Consider the following 16746-nt stretch of genomic DNA (forward strand, 5'->3'; position numbering starts at 1 on the left):
AAACTTTAATCCCCACCCGAGCTCAGTGCCCTTCCAACAATTGGCGTGTCATTAAATGTCAATACTCGGGAACGAGAGAGACCCCCCACACGCAGCGTGCGGGGTAGGGGTGCGCAGTAAACATGGTCGACCACGCATGGTGAACAACCTCATGAGGGAGCTCAAGCCTGAGCTCAGGGTAATTAAGGTCTTCCGGAACGGCTCAATGCCCCGCTTTGTGGGCCCGGCTGAAGGAGCTGCTGTGGGTTTGGTGTGACAGAGTGCAGTTGAGCAACGGCCAACACAACTCTTGAGGACTGATCTGGAATAACAACGGCTCAAGAAAATAATCAGCTTTTTCATGCACGAGAAGTCACATACAAAACCATTACATTCGCGTGTATAATATAAACAGATCATGACGGACTCCTGTCCCATCCAGGGTGTATCCTGCCTTACGCCCTGTGCTTCTGGGATAGGCTCTGGACCACTGTGACCTTTCACTAGGATAACTCAGTCTGGGACGGATGGATGGATGGATGCTTGTCAACAGATAATCTCTTGCAGCGAACGAAGAACAAACCAGCACATCCAGTCTCAAGCTGAGTGGAACACACACCTCAGATGCGTGTACAGTTTTTGTACACTCGTGCAGCGGGTTTGGGCAGCTCCTGTGCTCTGGGGTTTGAGTCCTACTTGGGGTGCCTTGTGATGGAGTGGCGTCTTGTCCTGGGTGTATCCCCTCCCCCTCCAGCCGTGTGCCCTGTGTTGCCAAGTTAGGCTTTAGCGCGCGCGTGTGTGTGTGTGTGTGTGTGTGTGTGTGTGTGTGTGTGTTTTACTGCTCAGTCAACAGAAAATGAGTGTAAACATCCTTGATTCATCAGTAAATAGAATTTGAATAACAGTCAAACACATTTTTACCTTGATACAATGAAACATGAGAATCCATTCTTGTTTTAAATTGTTTATTTGAAAAGGTGCAGGATATAACAAATAAATTATTTCACTAGTAGTGGTTGAGACATCAATGCACCATGCCTATACTAAGAGAAATAAGTATAATATAAAAACAAACAAATCCACTTAAACAGAACTTAAAAATATCACAATCGGTATTTTTAAGTAGAATTTTTAAAAAAAAAAAAAAAAAAACGCAAGCCAATAATAACTGATTGTTCTCAAGCTGTGGGAACAGGAATATTTTGGACACAGTGGGTTTGTGAGGCAGCAGGACGGTTAACAGTAAAGAGAGGGGTCAGCTCAAAGGTCCAACAAAAGGGTCCATGTGTTCCAGACATACATCAGCACCAGACTGGCCTAATTAGTGCAAATCATTTCCTGCACTAATTTTTATCTGATAAATTAATCTATACTGTATGTGGGGGTGTTAAGTACGGATTAAACAGGTGGCTCACAAAGGCCATGAGTGAGGAACCAAAAGAAAAGATCTTTTGACAGGTATTGGCACTTGAATTTTTTTTAAAATTTTTTCTTGATTTGCATATCCAAATGAGTCCACAGAGTGCATTTGTTACCAAAGTTACACAAAACAAACAGCAGGTCTCTGAAAAAGTGCACAAGGGCCTCATTTCTGCACACTTAATATATATTCTGAAAGAAAGACGTTGTAAAGGGGTGCAAAACATTAGTGAAGTCCAAAAAAAAAAAAAAAACACACCAGACACACAAACAAACAACCAGCTCAATTATTTCGGCTGGGATTTGTGAACCCTAAAAGGAAAACTCAATCAGAACACATCTGGAACGGAACCGATCGTCTTGGGGGGAAAAGTGGAATGCGTGCGAAGCCAGAACGCAGGAAGCGGGAGGCCAGTGAAGGCCCACACACCGCGGTATTCCCACACTACCCTTCACATACTGTGGAGGGCTGTCGCGCTACAGAAAAAGCGTGTCGCATGTACGTTGCATGTTTAATGATTGTCAGGAAGTTACGGGGGAAGAAATGGGAGAAGCTGAAGTGCTCGCATTTCGCCGAGACGTAAACAATCGAGCGGCACAGCCAGGTTGGCTCAACTGCTCTAGAAGTGGCGGTAGGGGGTTGGCGTGACTCTTTCCCTCCTTTTTGCTTTGTTTCCCTCCTTTTTTTGTTTCGTAGCAAATCTACATCATGTGTAAACTGCTACTGTATATATATATATATATATATATAATATAAAATCCCAGCTTGGGAATCCATCTCATTTGGCAGAATATGAAAATACACTTGAAAACATCCTGGCCAAAGGACGAGTACACATTTGACAGGATGGTAACCAGTATGGAAGGTTGGTGAATGTGGCAAAACTCATTGGCATAAAATTTAAATATGATTTGCATTAAAGAAACAGTAAGAACAGTGTCTGCCACTCCAGTGTGTTTTGCCAAGGACTTGTCCGGTACGGCGCAGTAAGAATGACAGGTGGTTGGAGATGGGTGCTGGTTAGAAAACTGGGGACTGGTGGTCAGGATTAGGTTGTGGGCGAGTTGTGACTCACGTCAGACAATTTGGCACATGGGTTTGGCATCTGTATGGGAGTTAGCATTGGCATAAGAGGATGGGGGTGAGTGGAGCTTGGGGGAATTGGATGGTACAAGCACCGGCATCAGTGTAAGTGAGGGAGAGTTATGAGGGGCTGGGCCAGCTAGCCCAGTGAGTGTTGCTTCCGTAGGTTGTGGCACCGCTTCACTCTCTCTTCCGGACTCTTCTTGTAAAGACTCCTGGGAAAAAGACAGTTGTCTGCATGCTCAGCGGCTCTGACCGTGATATACGATACGACAGGGCAGCTGAACTCACCCCTGCCTCAGGAGCGGCCGCATCGGGAGGGCGTTCTGGCCCTGGCTCGGCTGCAGGATCCTCGGGGAGACGGTTGGTGCGAGAGGAGCAGACAGTCGCTTATGGGGTCCGCAGCTGAAACACCACATGGGAGTTCATATCGACGTGCGCATTCGCAAAATACACAGTTTACTGCCACACTGCCAACAACAGGAGTAAAGACAAGCATGAAACACGAAGGCATGAACAGCACTGTGGGTATCAACCCCCAGCCATGTGACCCTTTACCTGTTTTTGGCTTGGATCTTTGTTTTGGGTGAAGCCCTCTTGCCTTGTCCTGACATCTCAATCATTCTGAGATTTAAAAAATAATAATAATAAAAAAGAAAAATAACAACCAGGCATAAGATCACTTGATTCATTTGTTTAAAATGATGTTTAAAAAAAAAAAAAAAAAAAAAAAGGAGGGGGGGGGGGCAGTGCATTTACATTAACGTGTGTTAATTTATAGAAATGTGAACGCTAATATGGAGTTCAAAAGTATCTGTTGTTCCTGTTCTCCCCACTGCCGACCCCGTTCATCAGGAACGTCCAGCTCGCACCTCTGCTTCTTCCTGTGGAGGGACTTCTGGGTGGCAGCCGACAGGGTCACCCGCTCTCTGGGGCTCCTGGCTTTCTCCTGGGGACCCCAAGAAAGCAGAAAAAAAAAAACGATAAGGAATGAGAGCTCGTGACGACTGACTTAATAAAGCACTTAAAACTCACTTATTTCAAATGCTCTTATTGCTTCTGGTTTGCCCGACTCGAACCCCGTCACTCCCAGGATCACGAGAAAGAAGGGGGTGGAGATACGGTGTGGCGGGCGGGGTTTACCATCTCTCTTAGCTTCCTCTCGGCTCGCAGCTCTCGGTCCTGCTGCAGCAGCGCCATCCTTTCTCCCACGCCCCACGCGAAGAAGATGTCGTGGATGTCGAAGAGCGCCGCACGCAGCTGGGGGAGATGGAAAACAACACACACAGAGTTCAGACTGCGTGATGCCGCATTGCCTTCGATCTGCCACGTGCTTCTTACAACGCTCCACAAAAGAGAGCGCGCGCGGACTCTTTCCTCCCCTTTTCCACCCGAACTCCGTCCTGCCGGCCCAGACTTCCTCACGCGCATTCAGCGAACACGATGCCACGTGCCGAAGCGCGGAAGTGCGTTCACCTGAGCTCGCACCCTCTCCTGCAGGGAGAGGTCCTGGGCGGACAGCGCCGCTCTCTTCCCTGGAACTTCGTTCTGGAAGGAACGGATGAACTCCTGCGTGTCCTAGGGAAACACACACAGAGTAAATCGGCAGGATGTATATTTTAGATCAATCCCCAGTCCTCTGCGGAGCGATTCTTCTGTATGCACATACATAGAACAAGGACAAAAACAGCACTATCCAAATAGAAGCCCAGTCGTTCGTATAAATAACACAAATTAATTGTCCCAGCAAAAGAAAATCCATCCCTCGGGTCATGAATATACTTTTTTTTTTAATAGAAGAACATTCAGATATACACCAGAGCATTACTTAACTATTAAAATTATTACACAGTAATTTATACATATTAAACAAAGGTAAAAGAAACGAGGAAAACATCTTATACATGTGTATGTATATCTTAAATAAAAAAAAAGATAAAATAGCAATTTATTAACTCCGGCAGAGAAATTCACACAGGGCAGCCCAACACGTCACAGAAGAAAAGTGCAGCAATACCAACAAGTAAAAGAAATAAATAAAATGAACAATTACACGTTAGTTACCCCAGACGTGTATGTGTACGGTGAAAACATGGTAACACCTTGAGCCCCTTAATTTTACCACAAAATGGTTATTTGATGAGAATCAGTGTTTCTCATGTGACATAACAGGTGTGTAAAGACCAATTCTCTATGTTGCTATGTTGCTTCAGAGGAAAACGTGTGTGTAGTAAGAACACACGAGCAGTGCAGGTGCAAAAATAAGCGAAGCTCAAATTGCACGCATTAAATCAAGTAGGTAAGTAGAATCGGGTGTGTAAATCATAGCAATTCATTCATTTCATAAAATTACGCAAGTTTATTTGAATGTTCTATACGAGAATAATGAGCATCCCACCTAGCAGTACTGTATGAATGTGTGCGATGTGCGCTGATGTTACTTTTAATGCTTGTATATAGGTATGGGACTGTGTGTGTCGTCTCACCTGCACAGTCTGACGCAGGTGTTTAACCTTCTCTGTGCTCAGCAGCCTGCGTGTGAGGAAACCGCGGGCTAAAGCGGTGAGGCGACACAGCGCCCTCTGCTGTTCGGGCAACACCGCCTGCTGCGACAGTGACAGGGGTTACGGTTAGGGTGCGTTTGAGAATAATTTCTTCCTGTTGAAACAGAATCACTGACTGTCTCACACATTCACGCAGGTTCCTACCAGAGTCAGCCTGCTCCGGGTCCTACTGGCTCCCGGGGAAGGCCCCCACGGGTAGACCGGTGACCGGACCGTCACTGACGGCACATGGGAGCTGACAGCGGGCGAATACCCTGGAGGGACACCAGAGGACATTCAGTTCCCAGACCACCCTGGCACTGTACACAGTGTAAACAGTGTAAATCTCAGCATGTGTGGCCCATTTATTCAAAGTTTGACAACACTGTAACCATAGCAACTGGGGACCTTTGCTGAGAGCACTGGGTCCAGGCAGTTTATCAGCTTGCAGGATGGGTGTCAAAGGGGAGCAGTTCTCACTCAGGGCCTCAGAATCGCGCCCCGGGCCCTTTGCAAGCACCAACTCGTCGCCCTGCTCTCTCCACTTCCTCTCCTGCACAGGCACACCATTGGGGGGGGTTGGGGGTTCATCCAGCAAGAGAGTCACCAAACACAAGACAGCAGAATGCAAGAGTCAGTGTGAGCTGTCTGTAGACACGTGCAGTTCCACCAGCTGACCTGTAGGGGGGGCTGTGCCCTTTCCTGTTCAGCTCTGACCGCAGAAAATCGGTGGGAGTTTTCCTCCTGCGGCTGCTGTCGTATGTCCTCCAGGACCTGTGCCTCACCTGGGTGCACACGCACACACACACACACACATAAATAAAAAGATATCAATACTCAGGGTGCATTTTAATATCTGCATAATAAAATCTGCCTGATGCATGGAACATACACAGCGAGAACTCACTAGCTGATACACAATTCTCACATTTGCATATTAATATTCATTTTGGTGCGGCGAAGGGTGAAATGAGAACGAGCCAACCGAGACGCACACAAATTGAAGCAGTAAATAAAAGTGAGGCAAGTGAGCAAAGAGGAGGAAGAAAAAAAAAAAAAAAAAAAAAAACCGCCTCCTCAACTTATGAACACAACGGAGATCAAAGTCTGTCTTTCTATTCACTCGTATTTATTAGCAGATGCGCTTCTCCAAAACAACGTACAATTATTTACCTATTTATACAGTTGGGTAATTTTCCTGGAGCAATTCAGGATAAATATCTTGCTCAAGGGTACTACACTTGGAGGTGGGATTCGAACCTGCGACCTTTGGGTCCATGCAGATTACACGATTTCGTTACGAAGCTGTAAACACTGTGGGAGGGAGCTGAACCGAGGCGGTCCAACACTCATGTTCCGAGCGCTCTTTAGGGCCACCTATCGGCTGCCTGCTTAAACACAAGTCTCCCGCACTCTGCCGCGTACGAACGCGGATACGAAGTGACGAAAGCTGTTGAAAATAAAGCCGACTAACCGCGTGTACGCGGCACGCAGAGGGCGTTTGTACGACGGACTCACCTGCGGCACCATCCCGGGGGCCGAGTGCCCGTCTGCCCTGGCGTGACCCCTCGCTCCCCCTCCCAGGGCGGGTGTCGGTGGGGGAGGGGTCGGCGGCAACGTGGGGCCGCAGCAGCGCGGGGGAGGGCCGCTCCACGTCGTACGACTTGTTGAGGGGTGCCGGCGGGGAGCGGCGAGCAAGGGGGCGCCAATGCTGCTCGACCAGGAAGCGCGGGACTCTCTCCTGGCTGCGATCCACGCCGGGGTACAGGGGACTGTCCAGGGTTTGAGAGCGCCTGCGGAAGTCACGGGGGCTGGCCACACGGGGGCTAACCTTGCCGCTGGGGGGGCTGCCGCAGGAGGGGCCGTCGAGAACGCTGCCACCTGCCGGAGAAGGAGGAGGGCTTCCCAGGAGAGCCCGCTCGCGTGACCTCGGAGGGCTGAGCTCGGCAGCGTTCATGGGATCCGAGATGAGGATGTTGCCGGTGGAAAGAGGGCGGAGTCTCCGCCGGTGGGGGAGGGGACTCAGGCTGGGCTTGGGGTTGGGCAGTTGGGCGTACGATCCAGTCAGGCTGTGCGGGAGGCAGCCCAGCAGCAAGTCCAGGGGGCCGCTGGGATCAGAATCAGGCTGGCGGCGGGCGGGGCTGAGGGGGGCGGGGCTGGGCGTTGGATGGGCACCAGCTCCCCCGCCACAGGACTCGTCCCCAGGGCCACCGCTCTCGTTCTCCTTGTCACTGAGACTCTCCTCCAGCACGGGCGTGTCTCCGCAGCGGTCCCCGGATCGAGGGGAGGTCCGCGCCTCCCGCTCCAGGTTATCATCCTCCTCACTGTCCCCACCCCCCCTCTCCCCACAGGGTGGGGTGGACGTGTCAGGCAGCAAAGAGAATCCGGTTACAGACTGATGCTTCTGCAGGGAACCAGTAGGGGGAGCAAGAGTTTCTGAATCCTGCGACGACTTTAGGACCTTCGGGACAGAGAGACAAACGCGTTTCATTCCCGGGATCAAACATACCGTCGATAACAGGTAAGAAAAGACATAAATAAATACAATAAGAAAATAAATGCACCCATCAGAAACAGACCCTGGGGAATACAAGACTCGCAAGGGGGTACAAAACAGTGTAAAGGCAGTTTTTACTTTTATTTTGAGATTTGTCACGGAAGGATAACAGTGGAGAAAAAAAAAAAAAAATAAAAAAAATTTCCTGCAAGACAAAAAAAATAAATAAGTAAAAGTCCACCCAAGAGAAATGACCCGACAATCTACTCGCCTGTGTAATTCCGCCCACAGAGGAGCTGGAAATATAACGATTTCTAAGTCTCTCCCGGTATTTTCATATCTTCACTGATCTATTTTTACATGAATGATATTTTTTTTTTTTTTTTTTTTTTTAAAAAAAAACCCAGATATAGCTGATGTGGAACAAACTGCAGGCTGCAATATGCTGGTGCAGGAGCTCACCAGTGTCCTACAGGGTTAGCGGACCGGTGTGACCCGCCTAGTCCATTAGTTCATTCACTAATCGATACACGTATTCGAATCAGACCAATCGCATTATCTTCACAATATAAATAATAATAATATAATAATAATAATAATAATAATAATAATAATAATAATAATAATAATGCAGTGAGCCTGTGTTGGGGTCAGAAGGCCCCATTGTGGATGCACAATTTTGTGTACAGTATGTGTGCGATGGAAAACATACACATGTGCACCCAAGTGTGTGATGCGTCCCCAGGCGTCGGAGTGGCCACCGCGGGACACCAACGTGACAAGCGTTACTGCAAATACCCTCCCCCATCGCCCCCGGTGTGACCCTGCCGTCTCCAGCGACCACTTCAGCGCCGGGTACGCAGTGATGACCGGGTGGCAATGACCACGAAGAAGGGGCACACCTGCACGCGGTCCAGGATGTCGCGGACGCGGGCCAGCAGCAGGTCCCTGTGTCGGTTCCGCCTGTCGGCCTCCAGCCGCACGGCCCTCTGCCGGTACCGGACCATGTCTCCGCGCTGCTCCCCACTCAGCTTAGAGAGACAGAGAGAGATTGATTATTTATACCCGGATATTTCGCTGCTTGAACTGATTCCATGTCAAGTGCTCCCGGACATATGATCACGACCGCTGTACACGCTGTCGCTATTTTAAAGCCAGTCTGTCACTTGTTTGGATCCCCTCTTATCGGCCTGTACGACGGGGTCTGATCCCGTGTAAAGTCCACTTCGCAGTTACTCAAAAACCCCCTTATACCGTATCCTACATTTACATGTATTAATGTAGCAGATGCTTTTCTCCAAAGCGACGTACATCTCATTGCGGTTTTTACGACCCATAAGGATACGTATGTATTCATATTAACGTTTATCAATGCCACTCTATATAATAGGGCTGGGGTATATTTTTAGAATCATTTCACATATTATTCATGTTAATATAATACTAATATGGAATAATAATACATACAGGTATGGTATAATTTTTTTTTTTTTTTTTACACTTTCATTTTTAAATCTCTTTCGCTTTTTCTTTTCTGCACCTCTACCACTCATATTTCCGTTAAAAAAAAAAAAAAAAAAAAAATGACTGGCATGGTATTTGTAAATAAAACGCACTTGCTGACAGGCGCGCGGAGCGAGTCGATAAGAAATACGGTTCCTTGCAGCGGTAAGGCCACGCGATGTTACCGTACAGCTGATGGAGCGGTCACGCGTTCGACGTTACGACCAAACGTTTGGAATCAAAAGTAATTAATATATTAAAGTCGACGGAAAGTCGATTGTAAGTGTGGGTCGACAGAGGTCACGGACTACTTTTACTTGCAATACCCTAGTACGGTCAGTAAGTCCCTATATTGTCATTCCCCACTTGTATTCTGTTGGTTATTAATAAATAAATAAAATAAATACATACAGACAATATACTGTAGTATGGTGTGCAAAGACAACAAACATCGAGATGCAGGAGATCCTAAAATCTGAACCTCAAAAACATCTGCATGAGGTCATTCATGATTGACAGCTGTGGTAAGAGTGCGGTCCGGAAAGTGCAATATGTGGGAGGTGTGTGTCCGTGTTTTTTGCACCCCACCCGGGTGACAGCAGCGTGCGCGAGGTTTCCCTCAGTAGGACCTCCTGCTATGCCGACACTCCACATACTGGTCTATGCCTCCCTTCTGGAAGCTTCCAGACTACATCCCACACACTTCCTTCCCCCCTCCAGCGAAAGCCCATCGGATCGTCACGCTCTCTACCTCCCTTGAATTTCATGGCTTAATCACGACACACACGCACACAAAACCTCAGATGGGGCCCAGTCGTTATTATAAAAATGGACATAACTACTTGTGCCGATATGTATCGGGTGCAGAAGGTGTTAAACCCCCTCGGGCTGCTACCACTATTAACCCTATTACTACCATTATTTACACATCTGCATTTGAACCATTTTGTATTTTTTATTAATTTTCTTTCATAATAAAAAACTTAATATGGCTTATCATAAAAAAAAAAAAAAAAAAAAAAAAAAAAAACACTACTCAAATGGAAAAAAATCCCACCTCATATTGCAGTACCCTTGATCAAGGAACTTACCCTGAACTGGTACAGTAAAAATTCCCCAGCTGTATAAATGGGTAAATCACTGTAAGCAGGTGAGTGTATAGACCTAACACTGGAAGTTGCTTTGGACAAAGGAGAAAGATATTATATAATTATGATGATGATACTATTATTATTATTATTATTATTAATAATAATGTGCAGTACTATAAATGTTAGGGTTGGGAACCCAGTGTACGGAACAGAACAGGGCAGCCACCGTCCTTACCAAAGGTGCGAGCACAGCCATCCCGTGGAACTGGATGAGGGAGTGTGGCGCCTCCTTCTGGCCGGAGGCCCCTCTACAGGTCGCCTCTCCCTGCGCCAAGACCCTGGCCAGGCTTCGCGAGCAGAACTCCTCGTAGCTCTCCATCGGCCGCCTCCTCCCAGCTCCCTGTGGGACGGGACAGGAACCGAAGGGCCAGATCACGGCGCAGATCCTGGGATAAAAATTCTCTACTCTGGGGCAGGAAATTCCAAGGCAGCAGAGCCCTTCTTCGCAAGCATGTGGGCGTGTCTTTGTCAGTCGCTGTCGTCATGGCGACACGTCCGACTGGATGAGCGAGGCAGGCAGATAGGGGACCTTATCGCCTATCTCTTCGGCGATGTTTTTAAATCGACTCAGGGAACGCAGACAACGTTCGTACGCCAGGCTGCTTCGCACTGGCATCGCACCTTTCGAGACCTCGGAGTGTACTTCGTGTACTGGGCAGCAGGGAGCGCAGTGGTTGAGGGAACGCGACCTGAAGATCATCCGTTAGGCCTTTGAGCGACTTCCTCGACTTCGACTCCAGGTCTCGCTCTACTAGCCATTATAAATAACAATAATAATAATCAGCAATAATAAACGCAGGGGGTCACAGTTGCCCCCCCACACGTGGACGATACAAGACAGGCAGGACTATGGGACCTTATTCTTCAACGGGTCATTTAACGCATTATCTGTCAAGCTGCACCCAGGAAATTCACACCAACCGTCAAAAGCACCTTCTCAGCAGATGACTTAAGGTGCTTTGTGCCTCGCATCTATTTTGCATGTATTTGCATAAATCTTGTCCTTCAAAGAAGATGGTCCATTAATACTCCTGACATTAAGAGTTGTTTGCTGACTAACAATAACACATTTCAATTAAAATAATATTCACCTTTATTGTACAACTACATAACCAGGCAGGTTTTGGGTGGGGGCAGCAGGTCTCACAGTAGTTAGCAGTTAGGCATCGGTTCAGCCGGAATGTTGTTGGTTCGCATCCCATTCCCTGCTGTTGTACCTTAATCAATGTACTTAATCTAAACTGCTGCTGTGCACAATAGGAAAATCGCAGTAAATTTGATCATTTTAACCCTGTGTGTCCCGCTCTGTCCTATGTGGAGAAGAAGCTCTGGATGACTGAGGAGGGAGAGGATCGCGCAGAGAACATGATTGTCACATGGCGGAAGGCCATCAGGAGAGGAGAAAAATAAAAGTAGAATAACTTGGATAATCTGGTTGGAGATGCATGCTGGACGATCCGGGAGCAGAGCTCATCTCTACCGGACTAGTAACGCCCTGCCCCGGCCGGCGCGGTTGCCCCCACCCGTACAAAAAAATAAGTGTCCGTTTCCTTACCTTTCTTTACCTTACCCCGCGCTGCGTCTCTTCGGAAACTCAGTAGGAGATTTACCAACGTGTGGAAACAAAGCAGGGTCAAAAAAAAATCATTTTGCAAACAGTATTTCTTCGGCTTCTAGGGCTTCGTTCTTTCGCTTTTACGTTTTCCCTCCGTTCGGCGGCAACTGCGCCTCTTAGCAACGGACGTGGTCCCGCCCCCCACTGCGTGCTTCTCAGCAACGGACGTGACCCCGCCCCCACTGCGTGCTAATCAGCAGCGGACGTGACCCCGCCCCCACTGCGTGCTTCTCAGCAGCGGAAGTGACCCCGCCCCCACTGCGTGCTTCTCAGCAACGGACGTGACCCCGCCCCCACTGCGTGCCCTTCAAGAACGGACGTGACCCCGCCCTCACTGCGTATCTCTTAGTAACGGACGTGACCGTTCTCCAGTGTACATCTCAGCAATGGCCGTGACCCCGCCCCTTCGTGCGGTCTTCTCAGTGGTCTGGGTTGCACCCTCCTTTATGCATTCGTCTATGCAACTGGCGTAACCCCGCCCCCTGTACATCATGACGACCCAGAAATGCATACGTACGACGTCAGCACAACAGAGTAGTACGCCATTGCGGGAGGAATTCTTTTCCTTATAGAAGAAATTAAACATTACACGATCACTAGTGTAATGTAACCGAGCGTTCGTGTAGGGGTCGTCTAGACACTTAGGGGTAAAGAAAATAACAAATGATACCCGTCAAGGTTGATTCCAAATATTTTCCAAGTTTTATTAGATCCAAGACGAGTGAAACTTATAAGCAGACTGAGGTACTCCAGTGCGCATGTACAAATTCCCGACTACAGCAAGCCCCGAGGGGAGAAAAACCTCAGCGCACACGCACAACTAGTGAAGAGTCTCCTAGTGTCACCACATCCAAACAATATCCAAAATTAAATCTTTTACACTAATTTCTAAAAACATCAAAGCTGCGGGAACTGTGCTTAAGTTGACACCCTACCCTATTTCTGATGAATAAGTTCATCCTTTTTCTGTATGTTTTTCACATTCCCGATCTGGTCCCCCCCCCCCCTTGTTCTATTTATGATCCTAAGTTTGTTCTAGCTGTTTTTTAGTCGTTGAAATGGCCCATTATTTTGAAATAAGGGAATACAATGATTTGAGTTTACTTTAAATTCAAGTTATTTTCTAACAGTGAAAATTTAAATTACATTGCAGGAGCTGCATTTCTTCACTGCTCCTGCTCGATCGTGGTTTTTCGTGAATCCTGTTTTGCAGCTTTCATCACAAGCAACCGTCTCCTTTTCATATGAGTTTTTATACACTTTTTTTTTTACATTTTTTTTACATTTTTCTATTAATTACTTCATTATTTCATATCAACATCTAAAATTAACAACATGTAGAGAACACAGATAAGTACAGTAACACTACTGCAACATTGCCTGTGGGATTACATCCAATGAAAATGAATCATTATTTAAATAAAAGTGTTCATAAATACGTGAATTTATAAATGAAACAAAAGGAGTCATAACAAACGCCTGTCTCGAGCGGCTATAAAATTCAGTGACGTCACCTGCGCTTCTCGAAAGCGCCGCCAGTGGTAGTTCCTTCCCGCTAGGGGGCGCTGTTTTATCTCTTTTAATTGAACCGCCCAGAGTTTAGTTAAATTGGAAGGAGGGAAGTTCTTGAGCATTTCGTGTGGGTATGATTGGGAGGCTTTGTTTTTCCCCTCTTTTTGAAAATTAAAAAATAACACTTTGTGTCTGCGTTGAGTAGTTGATCTGGATTCTGCAGGCAGGTAAGTGATGTTAATTATATAACAGGTTGTTAATGAGCTGCTGTGATTACTTTGTTGCATAGGCTGTGTCTGAGTGCACACCTGTTTGCCTTGTGCACCTGAGTGAGCTCGCTGTGCAAACTGGTCTCTTCACCAATACTTCAGTTTTCATTCAGTTCTTTTCCGTACTGATCTCTTTGCACCTGTAAGTTCACATCTGTCTGTTTTCTGCAGATTTTTGTATCAATGTCATTTTACAGCTCTCTGGGTTTGCATTTTTGTGGGGTTTGCCTGCTTAACACATATCTCACTTACTTCTGGAGTCTACAGATATAGAAATCTGAACATTTTCTAACATTTTTTTTTTGTTCCAGCAGGTGGCATTGTGGTTTAGGCCATGTTTTGGTGCTCTTAGCTGAATGTTTATTGTGTGTGATATCATTGCTCTTGAGTTAAAACACTGCATTAAGACTGGGAGTGTCACCTACTCAAAGTTAAGTTAAAAATGGAACCCTGGAAACACACTCTTTGTTTCAACACTTTTACAGTGCTAATGATTTACTAAGTCTAATGTAAGGCATGTCGTGTTGGAACCGATGTGGCTTTTCAGCATAAAAAGTTATATCAGAGGTAAACCTACCACTCACCATCACAACAGTGGAAACATTTCCCTTATTGTTGTGTTTGGACTAAAGCCCAGTGAAATGTTTTTTTTTTAATTTTTAGGAAATGCCTATTACATTTTTAGGAAACGTGGAGTCGGGTGTGTGCGCACTGCGGCTTGAGGTGATGGCTTCGTGCGGTTTCCTAGCAACAGGCCCAGAGTTCAGCCCTGGCTGAGCTGCAAGTGTCCACCTTCTGTGTTGATAAAGAGAGTTTACTGATTGCAGAGAAACTGATCTGTGTCAGATTTTTATATTAATTTAATCAAGTATATGAGAATAAATAATAGTACAGTTACTGCAATGTATGATGCTCTACTTTAAGCAGTTTCCCTATGATGCACATGTTTTCAGTTCATTTTAGTATCATACAGCAGGAACCGTTTATATTTACACTTGGCCTTTTTATTACTCTTAAAAGTTCCCCCTTTTGAATTCATTTCTGCATTTTATGTATCATCTGCCATCCTGTCCATCTCAGGAGATTTACAGATGGGTTCATGTTACAAACATGAACTCAATGTGATCGACTTATGACTGATCACATACTGTACTATATGGTATCTTTCTGGGGTTTGTGGTCCTTTTCTGTGAACATTGATAGTGTTTTCTTTTTTTCTTTTTATGGGGGGGGGGGGGTGGGGGTTGCATATGTTACTGCTTTTGGCAAGGTCAAAATGACGTGATCAGCTTAGATGAAGTATTATGGTTAACTGAAGATGGAGCAGCAGACAAGGTCGGTCGTTTTAATCAATACATTTGGACTTGGACAAATTCGAGTGTGCTTGCGACAAGGGTCGGACATTCAAACATATATCTTGCTTTGACTCATTGCATTCTAATGATGATTTTTGTGCTGGTGTGATCTCCAGCTGTGAACCACCTCAAGGTGCAGGACAGTCAGTATCTGCTTTCTTAACGGTGTAAAGAAGTAGGTGGTCCTGGGTATCGTTGCCCCCGGCAGCCCTTGTTGCCCCAGCAGCGGGCAATTGTCGGTCCCCTGGGCAATTTCCGCACCAGGATCTGCGGAGGGGCTTTACTGCGTCCCGGCCAGTAGGGGGCGCTCTCCTACCGCGCGGCGCGCTGCGGGGAGGCAGGACTGCGGGGGACTTACCGCGAAAGGGGACGGAACATGTGATCCGTGCGTGAAGAGCGCAGCTTTGCAGGGGTAAACAGCTGCCACGAATTTTGTGCCGAATATTTGTCAGATTTTCTTACGACTTTTTTGGTCGAATTTTCCGCAGAATTTGTGTCCAGCTGTCGCGGAGTGTGCGCGGTGTGTGTGTGTGGTCAAAACCAGTGGAAGACAGTGGACTTCAAAGGGTTTCACTGACACTCAGCTTCCGGACCTTTGATCAGTTAAGTTCCATTGATCGTCGATTATTGATCATTATTCATGCTTGAGTTTAATGTGTTAATTTACTTTCATGCGGTTTTTGAGGATCTAATAATGTCTCCGAATACTTTATATACGGACTGTTGCTATAATTCTGATTTTATTTCAAGGCTCCGTTATTTGGACAGATTATATTGCACAATCAATAATAATGTAACACTTTTGGTAGGTCCATCTCGCTTTTGTCCAAATATGAATTGTCATTTAGTAACAGGTGGACAAGTGTTCAGTTTTTTTCTTATTATTACTGCAGTTATGGTTTAATCTCTGTGGAGTCCAGCCTTGCTTATGATGTCCCAGCAGAATTCTTTAAAAAAAAGAAAAAGTCTCTTTAAAAGTCACAGTGAGAAGTTGTTACATGGTTATTCCTATAATTTCTATTTGCAAGATTTTTCCCTGCTGGGGGCTTTAAAAGTGCGGTATTAGGGTTTCCACATATTTAGTGTTTTAATGAGTTCTAATCTACTTTTTTTTTTTTTAAATTCTGTAGAGAAGTGGTGAGCAGAGTCTGTAGTTAAACTGCTCTGTCCATCATAACTGTGGGTGGGAGGTCATTTTGTGTGTGTGTGTGTGTGTGTGTGTGTGTGTGTGTGTGTGTGTGTGGGGGGGGGGGGGGGGGTGGGGTGCTGTCCCTGCCCACGGTCCTGTGTTGGTGTGTTTCCTCTTATCTGCTCAACATGACAGCGATGGTGTGTATTTTCTCATGCTGTCCTACATCCTCTGGAAACGGGGAATGGAAACCAGTCACCTCAAAGAACCTCTATACCCTTGATCAAGGTACTTACCCTAAATTAATACAGTAAAAATAGCCCTCCTGTAGAAACGGGTAAAAAAAAAATCATACGTGGCTCGTTGAACAACGCCCGCACTGTCATTTCCCGTGACTGCTTGGCGATGGTATGAGCCTAAGGTTAAAAACAGGTTTTGGTTGAGGATCAAGGTCCTCCAGATCCTCCCAGCCCTGGGGGGTCTGACTGCTGAGGTGTGACTGGCTGTACAGCACAGTGATGGAAACTCTGCTCTGCTCTGGGACATGGGTGTGTGTGACAGCCTCCCTGTGGGGCGTATTTGTGTGTGTGTGTGTGCGTGCGTGTATGTAGTAGGGTGTGACCTGGATTGGGTGAAACACAGATGACTAGTTACTGAGTTATTAATAACCATTTTTTATTATTATTATTA

The 16746-nt window shown here is 46.5% G+C and overlaps 1 protein-coding gene across 4 annotated transcripts; it reads right to left on the reverse strand.

Moving 5' to 3' along the window:
- Positions 1-964: 964 nt before the first annotated feature.
- Positions 965-11927, reverse strand: LOC108930176 (centriolar coiled-coil protein of 110 kDa-like). Of its 4 annotated transcripts, none has more exons than XM_029246281.1 (14): positions 11732-11927; positions 10352-10516; positions 8425-8553; positions 6544-7486; positions 5704-5810; positions 5506-5578; positions 5191-5300; positions 4969-5088; positions 3959-4060; positions 3626-3742; positions 3355-3431; positions 3041-3106; positions 2774-2887; positions 965-2697 (listed from the first exon to the last, which is right to left on the reverse strand). In XM_029246281.1, exons 2-14 carry the CDS (start codon positions 10493-10495, stop codon positions 2622-2624), a joined length of 2178 nt encoding a protein of 725 aa, XP_029102114.1. In that variant the 5' UTR covers positions 10496-10516; positions 11732-11927; the 3' UTR covers positions 965-2621. The 4 variants fall into 4 exon arrangements, with proteins under 4 accessions (XP_029102114.1, XP_029102098.1, XP_029102068.1 ...); XM_029246265.1 differs by having other exon boundaries at positions 4969-5085; positions 5434-5578; XM_029246235.1 differs by having other exon boundaries at positions 5434-5578.
- Between the last annotated feature and the right edge of the window lie 4819 nt (positions 11928-16746).

The sequence above is a fragment of the Scleropages formosus genome, chromosome 1 (assembly GCF_900964775.1).
Source record: "Scleropages formosus chromosome 1, fSclFor1.1, whole genome shotgun sequence".
NCBI lineage: Eukaryota > Metazoa > Chordata > Actinopteri > Osteoglossiformes > Osteoglossidae > Scleropages > Scleropages formosus.